The following is a 14,891-nucleotide window of genomic DNA, read 5'->3' as shown; positions in this document are numbered from 1 at the left end:
GCGCCCCCCCCCTGATGCACCAAAAAATCGTTTCCCCCCTCCTTACACATGCACGATTTTGGGGAATCTAAATTCAAAACCTTAAATTCATATTTGCACATTTGAAGATGTTCCTATAACGTTTTCCTACACCTTTTTCGGGCATAATATATAAACGGTTCCCTAAACATCGGTGCCAAAAATCGCTTGCCAGCGCCTTTCGACCTACCAAAATCACTTGTCACCCCCACCCTTTTTGACATGCCAAAAATGCTTTCCCTGCCCCCTTTTGGCCTGCCCCTCCCCCTCCCGTAATTGACCACACATGTATTGCACCATCCCTAATTACAATGAAATTTATTCAAATCCATAACTTGCAGAACGACTTCCTTATCCTCGGGAAACGTGCATGTCACATGCATTGGTTTCATGTTGAACATAAAAGTTATTGTGACTTTCTCATTGGGAGCTCCTGTCATTGACAGTGATAGCGCCTCCTGCGTCAAAGAGATGTCAGTGATTCGATCTGGAGACACCTTCACCCACTTACTAAGCTCACCAAGAACTAACACTGTGTTGTTTCTGAGAATAAAAGCAGATGCAATTATAAATGTGAGGTAACAAAGTGAAAGATTAAACACAGGCAAGTGTCGAATTTAACAATATTTGAGCCAGGGTTCTATGTATACAAACCTTAGATGCATTCTGGGTGTAGTGTGCCATAACTGGAAGTCCTTTGCGAGCATTAGAGGAAGTTTTAGGGGTGTCTTTTCATCAAAGGGAACAATTGAATTCAATGGATCCATGTCATTGTACGCCATAGATGGTGGCAACTGGAAGGTTTAAAGCAAAACAATTATTATACAATTAATATGAATGTTGTATATTTGAATCATGTTTATCAGGCTCTACAAAATCTGATCAGATGAATTATGTGCCGCAGCCCACCATTTCTTAATCTTAATTTAAGTTGTTTAACTTTGAAACCAAAACTTCTCGCAGCCAATATTTATTTCGTATCAGTAATTGTTTATACACGAATGAACTCACCATATTCATTCCAAAATCAGCTGTTGTTGGAGTCAACATAGTGGTGCGATCAACTTCAATGGCAAGAATATGACCAAAATTAATCTGAGACATGCCAAATGGGATCTCACTGATAGTAGACCAGATGATTCCATCGATTGCATTCGGCGCACTAATTCCTAAAGCTTCCTTTATGGAGATAAAAGAAAAGAAAGATAATCAATGTAGTATTTTAGTAAGAAAAACCATGATATAAAAGGAAGGAAGCCAATTTTAGAACAATGCAGTAACGTCCTTGGTTGGCAATAACTGGCTCTTCGTAGTGATCCTTTTCATTCGAATTAATCTTACGTTTTGGTGTAATTTTACTTTAACCTATTATTTTTAGAGACTTACCGCCAATACGTAACCGCTTAATGTCATTGCAGGCTGACTTGGTTGAAGAAGCTTGCCGTCAGCATTACACGATCTGATGTTTGGAAAAATTCAAACATATGATATTAACACAGTAATATTGTTGACATTTAATGAGTTATCAATGTTCCTACTTCAGGCAGTTTTTTCTATTCTTTAACTTGCCTCATAATAAGTGTAGCATTGGCGTGGTCCAGCATATCACTTGGTCCTACTGGTCCCGTACTCAAAGTAGCAACAACAGATTGAAGTTGTGGGTTAATTTCCTTTCTCCCTAAAATGATATCAAATTAGACGACATTAGTCTTTGATCATCCAGATGCAGGTTATACGACAATAGTCTCTGATATTGGTCATTCTGGTGCAGATGAGATTGACAATAATAGCGCTTCGTCCTGAGCTTCATTCATCAAAAGATAAATTTAATATTTGTTTATCTTAATCAGTTCTTACATACCATATGGGTTATTTGGTTGTACACTAGTTGTCCAGAAGTTGTCTTTGTATGGTCTGAGGCTGAGGGCATGTAGCAAAATGGACGATATACCGATATTCCATTGTGAGTTACCGGGTTGATAATCATCACTTGCACGAGACTATAAATAAATAATTTATTTTGGAACTGTTATGCTACTTAATTTAATTATTTAGTAGAATAAATTTGTATCATCATCATAATTATTGTTAATTGTAAGAAGTGACTGTGTGTTATCTATGTATTCGTATGTTCTTGGAGACTGTGACTTGCGATTCTATTAACCCGTTAAGCGCCATATGCGATTCTTCTGACACGGGATTAATAGCGACAATGGCAAAACTGGCTTTGCACCGCAACGTCGCCCTCTATAGTTGTTATAATATAAAAGGATCGGTTTGTAGCTATATGGGATTCATCAGTATGCAGCGATCACAACAAATTGATATGTGAGTGAAACACAAAACAACTCTCCAGCCTGCATCATTGTTATTATATTTTATAACAAAATTTAGATAAGTAGCTTAATTATTACCTGTGTGACAGCAGGCATTTCCACGCTTTGCAGTAAATGTCTTGCCATTGGCATACATAATTGCATTGGCATATCATTCATACTGGCCCCGGCACTCATCGTGTTCATCCATGTACGGCCTACCATTACATCTTGCGTCGTAGCTTTCATGTCTTCAAATTCTTCGTTTAGCCAATCCTGAGAGAACAATAAGATAAGATGTAATACTTGAGATAACTATTATAGTCTATTATCTACCTGGAGTCTACGGCATTAGCTTTGAAGTTCAGCGTGTTCTGCGTTAGCTTAGCGTAACTTGGTGTGTGTACATATTTTACGCGCGTGATCTGAGTGCCGCATATGTACACGCAAGTAACCATCATCTTCCACAAACTTTAACAGTGCTAGTTTCACTTGTGTGCAGAAAATCAAAAATAAGCTCACTTGATAGAGAGTCCTAGTACTATCCATCCTAATGTATGGAGCCGAAACCTGGACCATCAAGAAAGAAGACGAAAATCGACTCCTAGTCTTTGAAATGATGTGCTTGAGAAAGATCATGGGCGTATCACGACTGGACAGAATACGCAACACCATAATATGGGACACACTTGGACTGAACAACACAATCATTGATAAAATCACCCAAAAAAGGATCCGCTTCTTTGGCCACATTCAGCGAATGCGAAATGACAGATACACCAAAATTGTGATAGAGGGCAATGTACATGGAAAAAGACCACGTGGAAGACCTCCCAAAAGATGGATGGACACTATCAAAACAGACTGCTTAGCAAAAAATATCACCTCCATAGCAGCAGCAGGAAGAATGGCCAAAGACCGAGTGGTATGGCATGGATTCACCATGGATCAGATGGCAAGGCAGAGTGCATCAGCATCCGTGCCGACGCCTTAGGTCAAGGTCAAGGATAGAGAATGATCAATTTTTGTTAGTTAATATTGCTTAATATATAGTTTCTACGTTTGTGTGTTTGTTTTGATATTTTTTAATTGCTGGCATGAAAAAGGCGAACACCTTCTGGCTTATTTTGTTCCATTATCAGTCTGATAACCAGAACAAAAGACAACAAACAATTGAAAGAACAGAGGAAGGGAATGATACTGTATAGAAATAGACTCAAACTTACCTGTTCGTAAACAATTAATCCCCACTTCTTTGATTCGGAAAGTAGGTAATTCCAGAATCCCTGTCATAGGAACAAAAGAAGACAAAGAAAAAACTTTTTCTCTATTGATCTGATTGATTTATTGGTCTGATTTTATGATTGATTAATTAATTGATTAATTGATTGATTGATTGATGATATGTTGATTGATTGCATTATTGGAGGGTTGAATGACGAAGTTGATTGATTGGTGGGTGGATTGATTACGGTATTTGATTGACCCATTTGCACAGGCCTACTGAGTATACCTCATCTTGTGGTATAGCCTTTTGCGCATCTTTTTCGACAATAAAATTCCACTGACCACCGTTGGCTTTGGCATATTGAGTGTCACTTGACCTGAAAGAAATTAAAAAGATATGGATTTACCATCAGGATGTTTTATGATATGATTGATACCAATAAAGGAAACGAATTATAATAAATTTAAAAAGGCAATAATAAAGAGCCATAAGAACACATAACTGTTTCTTTCTTACCACCATCGGTTATGTGCAACAAGCGGTAATCCCAGTCGATTATAGAAATCCCTGAAAAATGCAAATGCAAAACAGTGATGATGTGCAAAAAGGCTTTGATGGTTGATCGTTTTACGTGAACGTTATTATTTTGTCGGTAGTTAATACGTCAATTAGCGGTACTTTACGATAACATTTCTTTTATTTGATTTAAATTACATCTTACACTTAGACTTTTACTGTAGCTGGTAGGACGTCATTGTACGGCATTGACTATAGCAACTTGTGTGAAGGCCGGTGTATAGTCTTAAAGTCCGTCGGTTTTGTTGCAACAAACGGTTATATCTTCTTCTGGACGTTCTATTAGTTTCTAGTTCTATTTACAAATTTTGAACTGGCAGGAAACTTCCAATTTTACATTTCTGCTGCGTTGGAGACAATGAACATGAACACATCGTACATAAACTTACTGTATTCCTTTGGGGAATATGTCTGCTCTTGCTGTCCAGTTTTGGACACCGCCACCGATGCCTTTGTAATACCACCAAGAATCCAACTGAAAGTATCTGTAAAATAAAATAAATTATCAAGTTATCCGTGTTTTAGATCAAATTGACGATAGAATATACGGTCAATAAGAATTGGTATTTACTATTGCTGTTGAACTCTTTGCTTGTCAGTCGAAATTTTACGTGTTAATTGCAGAATATTCCAATATTACACTAAGTCACTCACTACAGCTCATAAACATAATACCTGTATGGGATGTTGAGGCCATCAGAATATTTCTTAACTTCCATTAATGTTTCATCATAGTTCATGTCTGGAGCCGTCTCGTAATAGTAGTATGCACCTGAAAATATTATGTCAGCAAATGTAAACATATCTGCATAGTTCATTCCAGTGTTTCACATTCATGTGTCGTTTTTAGCAAGCTTAGCGCGAAGTGCATTTCATCGTACCAGTCTAATATCTTTCAGACAGAGATTGATAAACATTACCATTATCCGTCCAATATCCCAAGTAGTTACTGGTAAAGTCAGATACTGCTGCAGCTCTGGTCTTCCCATGATGTTTCAAAAGGTTCTCGCCGTATTTCATGATTGCCTGGGAAAATAACCGGGAAAATATATAAAGTATTGTCATAACAAAAAATCAGGAAAAAGGAAACAGGATATGTCATATTTCTTTTAATGGAACGCTTACCGGTTTTATGCCCTCCCCAAACACGACAGCCGTTTCGTAGACGAAATCTTTTGGAATACTTGTCGCACTACCCATGATGCCCCATTCCATCGCATTACTTTGCATGTTGTAGTTAACAGATCCCGCCATAAATTCCCGGAAAGGCCCGATGACCATGGAACGTTGCATTTTGTCAAAGAGAACCAAAGGACCACCATAGAGTCCAGTTTGGATGTCATCCGTGCCCTTTTCCCACCTAAAGTTTTAAAGATTAAACAAAGAATGAAATCAGATATTTTTCCTTTTTTGTCACGCAATTCCTTTACATTATTAGCAGAATCGATTTGAAGTAAAACTATTGTAACAATATAATATTTTACACTTTGACAAGTAAAGCAAATTCAAAGAATTTTCAACAATAGTAGAACCCTATAGCGTTAATGAAAAACATCATTCTAATAAACAGGTGCGTCAATATTACGCTTGCTATCTACAGATATGATACGATACGAACACTCATTACCAAAATACCAAATGAAATAGTTTAAGTACTAGCCTATATACTGCATTTAAAATTTCCGCCAGTTCAACAAACTGACAAGGAACATTTTGTATTCAAAAGAGACGATTCGGTATGGACAAGTTAGACAACTTACATTCCCATTCTAGTGTCCAATAGAAACAATCCTCCATATGACATGTAACCCAGGTTTGGTGCGGTGCCGCCAACTTGAAACGTGGGAAAGCCAGTGCAAACTTTTTCCTTGTTGTTTACGCTTGTACCTTGTAAGCCAGCGTATCTAAAATTCTTATTTGAAAGAAATGAAAACGATTTTACCTGAAAGTGCCTTTAGGATACCATTAATATTAATGACATGATCATTTGGTTTAAAAGATGTGTATAATGACAGCGTCAAACAAAACAAACAGAACTCCAATATTTAAACAAAGAGAACTCTAATAATATTGAGCTTAATAATAAGCTTTAAAGTCGATATATTAATCCATTTGCCTCTATGAGAGATTTGCCCTTAATAAGCAACATGGGCGGTACTTTAGCACTCACATTGGCAGTCAACGTGTTCCCATGCTAACCTACCTGGCTGAAGACGATCGTTGGTGACATCTTGTACGCCCTAACACTTGTTACCACAACCGATTTCGTACAAGGTGGAGGTTCAGCTATAGGCTCATCTTCAGACACAGAAGACACAAATTCACAATCCTGTGCTTGCCAGTTCACGCTTACAGACTCATACTCTCCCAGGTTGTCCCATCCGGATTCTTGAGGTCCGAAGCTGGTCAGGTGCAGGTTTCCTCCCTCAGTAGAATACATACGCCCACGTGAATGGAAGAAGGTGAAACTATTTCGCAGCCATACAGTTCCATTCTGAAGAATCTGGTAGTTGCCATTGGATTGGACATTGACGGATAAGTTTTGGCCTGCTTTTAAATATCGTGTGATAATTGGCGGTGGCTCAGCTTCAGCTTTGGGATCATCGGGAAAGACTGGTGAAGCCGAAGTGAGTAGGACTAAAGTTCAGAATATAAGATGAACAAAAAATAGTATTGTATGTAAAATTATGATGCAATATCGCATTGAAGAAGGCTTGCATGGAAATGGATAGTCCAATGATGCTGCAGAACAATAGTTTTCTTCGATAGAATGATACTGACGTTGCAATTATAATATGAACCCATTTTTGCATTTTAGTTGGCCTAAGTTGTATGTTGCATTTGAAGGAAGCAAAACAAAGAACGACTGTGAATCATTAATATAAAGGGCCATCCTAGATACATCATAAACAGTTTACAATATAACATAATAGTTTTTATTTCATAGTAACTCACTTGTATGAAGTATAGCACTCGCTAAGAATAAGCTTCCGAACGCCATGGTCGAATCCACAACAATCACGAGACTTGGCAATTTACCAGGTACATGCACGGCACCTTGCTTCTGTCAGACACGGACTATTGATACCTTATGTAATTACTTGTTCTGATTTACGATGCCTAACTATTATTACACTTAAAAATAGCAGCCTATATCAGGCAGCCTTTGACCTACAGATATAAAGTTCAAGGTGACCAATCTTGGTGATTAAATAAACATACCTGATACATTTACAAAGTCATTTACAAAGTTGTTAACAACTGCCAATAGATTATATTTAATAATACTGCTAATAATATTACTTTAATATAATTAATTATTTTTGAATTACAACAGATAATGATGCCAAAAATCACAAACACTAACATAATCGTACATCATTCACACGCGTAATCAGGCTGTGGTCCCATTGTAACACAATGTGTTTTCTACCTCGCATCAATTTTGAGGCCCATCCACCATTTTTATTTCAAATATTGAAACTAAACTGCTCTAGTAATAGTGATATGGATTGTGGAAGCAAATATATATTGTGTATTCTAGTGGCCCATGGAACAGTACGCGACTTCCGGGGTGGTAATCACAAAACACCATGTTTTTGTTCATACCGCCTAGACCAAACACATTCCAGGCCTAAAATTCCACTGAGGTTATTTGAAAAATACGAGCTTTCAAAATGGTTAAAATATGGTGTACAGGGGATGAGTCTGATCATAGCACCTTGAAAAACATTTCAGAGACAATTAGGTGAGACTACTGCTTTTGAATGTTACGAGTGTAAGTTTAAAGTTCTTTTAGCTGAAGTATAGAATTCTGCTAAAGAGAGTTCCGCACTAAAATAGACCAATCTGGTCTCCTAACTACCTAACTAAACTGCCGTATGTAGTCACTTTACATAATGGCTCTAAACTGATTGTATCGAGCAGTTTAGGATGACTATATTGGCGCCCTCTGTATGTCAACGTTACATTAAGTTTACTCTTGCTTTCTTGCCCTGCGGGGCCATTATATATTGAAACTCCGTTATGTCGTTGTCACACATCGCCGGATGGACCCTTTGTTCGTCAAAGTTCGTTTTATATTCTTTTCGTGTCCTGCTATCATCCGCCAAATGCCGGCAGGGTTGAGGCTAGAAACTCCCATAGTGAGGACTTGGAGGCAATGGAGTTCCAAATAGTAATTGCTCCGCAAGGCAAGAAAGCAAGTTGAATACGTAACCTGAAGTTGTTGTTTTTTTCACCAATTAATTTCCCATATTCTTCAGACCCTGCCCTCTATCGGGGCCAATTTATAGTTTAAGCTTGATCGCTATTATTTTTGAGCGCTAATTGTTTCTTTGTAGCCCTGCGGTACAACTTTGAACATGATTGTTTTCGAGCGCTATTGTTTTTTACGGCTATTTCACTGCAATTTGACTGCTAATTGCCATTCCTATCCAACCATGGCAACACTCCACAAGTCTTTTCTAAATCCATCAGCCTAAATGACACAAGGCATGATTTGCTTTTGGAATTTAGAACGTCTGTGAAGAAGTCTCGAATTACCTACCTCTGTAAAAGTGAGCTTGTTCCACACTAATAAACAGAAGGATGGCAAAGAAGATCTGGACGTCATTACATCTCCTAATAACTTGCATCCAAGGGTATGATGACAGGATGATTCAAAAGACGCACTTGCCAAAGATCATGTGTATTTGTGTATGGAGAAATGTTGCTGAAGTAGTAGTTATATTACTTAGGAGACTGGTACCAGCAGCAGAAGAAAGAAGAAGCAGGACAGGGAGGAGGAGAAGGAGGAGAGAGGAAGAAGAAGGATACAATGTGCTTAGAATTGAACATTATGTCAGCTTCATTTTTACGTTTTATCTTACACAATCATTAATTAGTGTAAGGAAGTGTTCAACGCGTTGACCTAAAAATGTGCAAATATCAGATTGTAATTATCTGAACGAAAATTAAATTTCATCTTTAATAATGAAAATAGTGAATGGCGAATTCAGGTTATGATGGTTGTATGTAGAGGAAATAATTACATTATCGCCTAATTACACAACAATAATAACTACTGTTTTCATCGTTTCATTCTGTCTTCCTTTGACAGAAAAATAATTATAGGCCACATCTGACTTAATTTTGCACAAAATTTGTATTAATTATGTTACTGGTACAATAGCCATGGATGCTTTTCCTTAAAACACAAACAAAAATGACACAAATAAGTGACACCGTTTACACCATACAGGTAAGGGAGCACACTACCACTAAATCAGGTCGATCCTTTTCTGAGTGAAGAAATAATAAGTATTGTTTCCATTCGCTGGAAAAAAAGTTTGGAATGAATGGCGATGTGCCCATTTTTTGTGATAGTTGTGCTCTGTGGATGTTTTTCTCACTATCTAAGCATAAAAAGATAAGATATTACAATTCTGAAAGGTTAGGAAGGTTTTTGGTTCCATCCGCTAAATGACGTCACAACAAGAGGTGGTGTGCTGTAGAGTTTACATCTTGTTCGATACACCACTGCGAAAAATCGAGCCGCTCAACTATCAAAACTAGAGCGGTTACCGCACCAAAGCTGAACCATGGCGCTTAAGCAGTATATTGTGGTATACATTGTCACCCGGAGTTCATACCTTTTTAGGATATACAAAAAGGACCCAAATATAAATTTTGAACCAATTCTTATAAGGAGTTTCACCCCCGGTGGAGAAATTATTTTTATTATATATTCTGTACTTTTTTCTCTTTCATTTGACACCACTCATGGGGTGATACTTTCTTGGCATTTCAAGATATGAAAATGATCCACAATTATGAATACTGGCCCAAGTCTCTTAAGGGGTGTCACCCCCGATTGGGAAATTATTTTAACTTTATTCTTTACTTTTCGGGTCTAATGAGGAGTGTGACCCCCGGTGGGGAAATTATTTTGGTTATATTCTTTACTTTGTTTTCTTTCATTTTACACCACTCGGGGGTATGTAATGTTTTGGCATTTTGACATTTTAAAAGGACCCATTTGAATATTGACCCAGGACTTATTACGAGTGCCACCCCCGGGTGTGAAAATATTGTTATTATATTCTTTATTTTTTTCTCTTTCATTTGAGAACTCGATAGTTAGCATATGTGCTTACTATCGAGCGCTTTTGAAAACATGAAATTGTACCAAAGTCCGGCGCTTTACCAACTGATGAGCTAATGGGGATGAGACATACAATTGCAGGTTTACTTATCATGCTTATACGTAAATAACTATGTGTATCGATGATTTGTTCAAAAACCTTTACACTTTTGTGGATGAGGCTCTTCATGTTTGCATGTTTTAAAAGCGCTCGATAGTAAGCACATATATCGAGTTTTTACAGTATTGTAAGAATTGTAATACACCTATATACTTGTAGCTTCAGGGGCGGCGCCACAGGGCAAGGGGGGCAATTGCCCCCCCTATAATTTTCAAAAAAAGAGGTAAACGAAAGGAAAAAGAGAAAGAGAAGAAGGAGAGAGAAAAGGGAGGGGAGAGAAAGAGAGGAGGGAGAAGAAGGAAAGGAGAAATTCCCCTCCCTGGCCATGGTTAAAAGGAGGAAACTCCCCCTTCGGATCTTGCCCTTGTGGAATGCTGACCTACGCGGTTTTAAAGTTGTTGATTTTATATTTTGGGCCCATTTTCGGCAAATTTTCCCCCATAAAAGTCCCATGGCCTCTCTCTTGCCTTTTCTCCCAACAACTTAAAAAAATCCTGGCTACGTCATTTTCCTGGCGCGGCAACACATGCAAGTCTGTGTCATGCAGCAAGTTTACTTTCAGTCCGATATTACACAACTTTTACGGGGTTTCATCACATTGTATCAGAAATAGTGTAAACATTTATGCACCAATATACGAGCGTAAATATAAGCAATTGGCTTCATTACGGCCGGCCAGGGGCGTCGCGTAGCCAGGATTTATTGGGGGCTGATTTTGAAATGATGGCCCCGTTTTGGACCTTTTCCTAAAATTTTGACCAAGAAAGCATAAAGAACCTAATTTTTCGCTCGCTACACTCGCGAATGGGCAATTGTTGTCCTTTTCTGACTGAAAAAGCATTTTTTTCTCGCTACGCTCGCAAAGTGGACCTTTTCGGCATTTAGTGATCATAGGGGGCACCTTCCAACGCTCCTGGTTTCTGACTAAAGTAACCTCATATTTGGCCATTTTAGACTAAAAATGGTGCATCAAATGGCTTCATTTGTGCTTTCATTTTGAAAATTTTCCCAATTCTCAGGGGGGCACATCCCCCCTCAGACACCCCCCTGCGTCGCGCAAGCGTGACGCCAGCGCTATCGCGCTGCATACCAAATTTCCACAATTGTTTTGCCCCCCCTATCAAAATACCCTGGCGCCGCCCCTGTGTAGCTTGCATTATTCTCCCATGCATGCCTCAGTTCAATTAAGGCCCGAGGAAACAGGTTGCCCAATAGAATATTAATATCATTAAATATATGTTAGACGTATACTGCATAATAAGAATTCTGTGAAGGGTAAAGGATCAATCAAGGAACGTGTATCGTACAACAATTATTCATATTTAAAGGAACTGTACATGATTCTCCTGACCACAGCTAACAAGGGTATAGACACGAAATCGTGTATACCACATTTAACAGCAGTATAGTTTCAATATATTTTGTAGATCGCCATTTCTATTCTGCAAACCCGTTGAAACCGTTACAACTACTTGGTGCACCTATGGATATTCTTACGCTACCACGATCTAAGGAAACTACATTGGAGGCAACTTAGTAAGTCCACCAAATACTTCACAAAAACAACCGTTTATGTCTGATATAATAATAAGAGTACATTGATTTTCAGGGCTGTGCTAAAAATGAGTTATCCGTCGACATTCCCTTCAGATTGTCGTCCAGAATTCAGTAATAATCTTACCACTTACATATGGTACGCCTATAGCTGGATGTTTACGCGTTCGGAAATCCAAACATTCACATTTGGTTTGCCAATCGTATTGATTATCGGCACTTTAAGTAACGGGGCATTTTTATTTGTGGTATTTAAAATAGAAAGACTCCATACAATAACGAATCTTTATTTGGCTACGTTAGCATTTGTGGATGTCACATTTGTTGTGTCATCGGCTGGAAGTTACCTGTATGCGTTCACTGTGTCTCCTGTCCGTCATGATGCCCCTTATGACTCCTTCATCGGTTGTACTCTTATATTCGGTATTACGCTAGCCGTCTATTTCACCTCTATAGGGTTAGTTACCCTTGTGACATTAGAACGTTATTACGGTATATGTTTACCGTTCCAACATCGCGTAATTGCCAGTAAGAGTCGCACCAGAAAGCTCATCGCATCCACCTGCCTGATTGGGCTTGTTTTAGGTGCAATTGAATCTCTGAAATTCAGCAAACTTGATAAATGGTGCGTCATTTGGCCACATTTACCGGATTTTCAAGGTTGGCCTCAGAAGGTTGGGTTTTGTGTGCCACTTCATGAAAATGTTGTGCTTCTCGGAGAGTTTGTTGATACTGTTCCATTCTTTGTAGCGTTAATATGGAATGGGTACATGTATGCGAGAATCATGTATAGTCTTAGTCATCGTGAAGTGATACAGAAAGAATCCGAGAACGACAGTATGGGACAGCTGCAGGTTCAAGCGACAAAAGTTCGAAAGCAGGTTGCGCGATTACTCATCATCAATGGAATGCTTTTCTTTTTCTGTCAGATATGGGTTCGATTCAATGCAATTAATAACATACTGAGCAATATTACTGGGAGTGGATTCTACAAGAATGCGGAAACAAGTGGCTTAATGTTGGTCTTCGGAAGATGTATGCTCTATGTCAACTCGTCTTTAAACCCCGTGATATACAATCTAGCGAGTTCTTTTTATAGAGATGCTTTTAAGGAAGCCTTCTTCGGTAATCTCTTTAATCGCGAGAAAGCAACCACTTTAGCTGTAGGCTCATCATCGAAAGAGACGGATGTTTTATCGGATAAGCAAATTAATACAAATATATAAAATATTTCTGACTGGTATAAATGCTTTGTTAAGGACATTGAATGTCCGACATTTATCCGTACTACAAACACGATAGTTTCCGTTCATCACTACGACTTGAGGTTCTCCGCAGCAATTTTTGCGCTAAAATATAAAGATTTTGAGACTGTTGGGGGCTTTGTTCTCTTTACCGGCACTGATTTGTCGCAATGGACAAACGTACATAAACACTTCAGTATACACTGCCCCAAATTGGGGCCACATCAATAGGCCCTGTTGATCATACATGAAACATAATAAACAGCTACCATAAAAGTAATTACAATATTGGAACCATTGCAACAAATGAGGTGTCATAATGCGCAGAAATACATTTTGTTTCGACTGCATATTCCAAATTTGGCATACAATCAACCGTTTTGGAACAATGGCCATTATTTAAAGGGGGTAATTACTTTTTGGTAGATGTTTAATTGGAATTGTATAATGATTGGTGGCGAAGTGTAATGTATTTTCAAAACAATGGCTGTCACATATATTCTAGGTAATAATGTTCAACAAATGAAGAGCTTTGTTTCAAAACCCCTTACATCCACTTTTAACTTTTTGAGAAAAACAGCTTTTTTTTTAATTGTGCAAGTATTACTTTTTCGATTTGATTCAATTTGGGTTCGGATAAAGTGTTGATGAATAGAAACTAAAAGAATAGTTTTGGTACACTTTTCAAGCCTTCCTATTTATTTTATAATTTCTTTAATATGGCGCCTTTTGTGGATGTAAGGGCTTTTGCAACAAAATAAATTTACCCCTTTTCTAGAAACTACCTTTGCAATCAAATTTGATTGATTGCACTACTTTATGTAACTTGACTAATGCTTTCAAAATCAAAAAGAAAAATTGAATTATCTCATTTACTCTATGGCAGCTTTTTTGGTCAAAATGTATGAAATACTGTATATACTTATACTTACCTATGAAATGCTTGTGGAACGATCAAACTTTCACTATCATTATTATTTTACTTTTTTACTATCCATAATTTAAGCGATTATAGATTTCAATAAATCGATGGTTTAATATGTATTCCGTTAGCATGTATAATGTTAATGTTGTAAGAAATGAAATAAAATTGTACCTCGTATATTAATTATTGCATGTACATGTAGCAGGACAGAGGGCTGTGGAAATAAGTTCCCCACCAAAATATTTATCAATGAATATTATTACTGCTTTAAACAATATTGTAATATTTGCTAAGGAAAACGCCTTCTATTTGTTTCAATATATAGCTTTATTATAATGATTTATTACAAACAAAATGGATATCATATTAATAGTTATCTTTTCTTTGTATGATTCTATATTGTAAAGTGGACAAATGTTGTCCATTTACTACTTCGTCTGCGCGTTAATTTCGTACGTGCAAAATCTCTATATCAATACCGGCTAAAGATGCTAAAATAATCGACCTCGCTCACAGGAGAGTGATTTTGTATAGTTGGATGAGCGTGTAAGATCACGGCGGAGGGGCATTGCAGCTTCTTTAAACTATTCGGTGTTATCTTATCTTGATCATGTTGAAAATACTTGAAAATATAAACATGCAATATGCAAACTCTAAGATGTTTACTGATCATTTTGGGCACACTGTAAATGATTAAAACATAACAAAGGGATATTGCACAAGTATAACAATGATTTGTCGGCATTGGTAAATGCCGAGAGACAAGACAGGAATTAGGATTTTTTA

General features: G+C 37.6%; 2 protein-coding genes across 2 annotated transcripts; one reads left to right on the top strand and one right to left on the bottom strand.

The window, feature by feature from the left end:
- Positions 1–275: 275 nt before the first annotated feature.
- Positions 276–7,224, bottom strand: LOC140152864 (uncharacterized). Its single transcript, XM_072175391.1, has 17 exons — positions 7,093–7,224; positions 6,341–6,774; positions 5,898–6,049; positions 5,263–5,497; positions 5,058–5,163; positions 4,813–4,909; positions 4,527–4,622; positions 4,078–4,128; positions 3,847–3,937; positions 3,560–3,619; positions 2,433–2,609; positions 1,880–2,018; positions 1,588–1,696; positions 1,405–1,477; positions 1,030–1,197; positions 673–812; positions 276–561 (listed from the first exon to the last, which is right to left on the bottom strand). Exons 1-17 carry the CDS (start codon positions 7,136–7,138, stop codon positions 321–323), a joined length of 2,415 nt encoding a protein of 804 aa, XP_072031492.1. The 5' UTR covers positions 7,139–7,224; the 3' UTR covers positions 276–320.
- Positions 7,225–12,004: 4,780 nt separating this feature from the next.
- LOC140152087 (thyrotropin-releasing hormone receptor-like) lies at positions 12,005–13,162 on the top strand. Its single transcript, XM_072174386.1, has one exon. It carries the CDS (start codon positions 12,005–12,007, stop codon positions 13,160–13,162), a length of 1,158 nt encoding a protein of 385 aa, XP_072030487.1.
- Positions 13,163–14,891: the final 1,729 nt, after the last annotated feature.

This window comes from Amphiura filiformis, chromosome 5 (genome assembly GCF_039555335.1).
Source record: "Amphiura filiformis chromosome 5, Afil_fr2py, whole genome shotgun sequence".
NCBI lineage: Eukaryota > Metazoa > Echinodermata > Ophiuroidea > Amphilepidida > Amphiuridae > Amphiura > Amphiura filiformis.
This window is presented reverse-complemented; position numbering and strand designations above follow the sequence as displayed.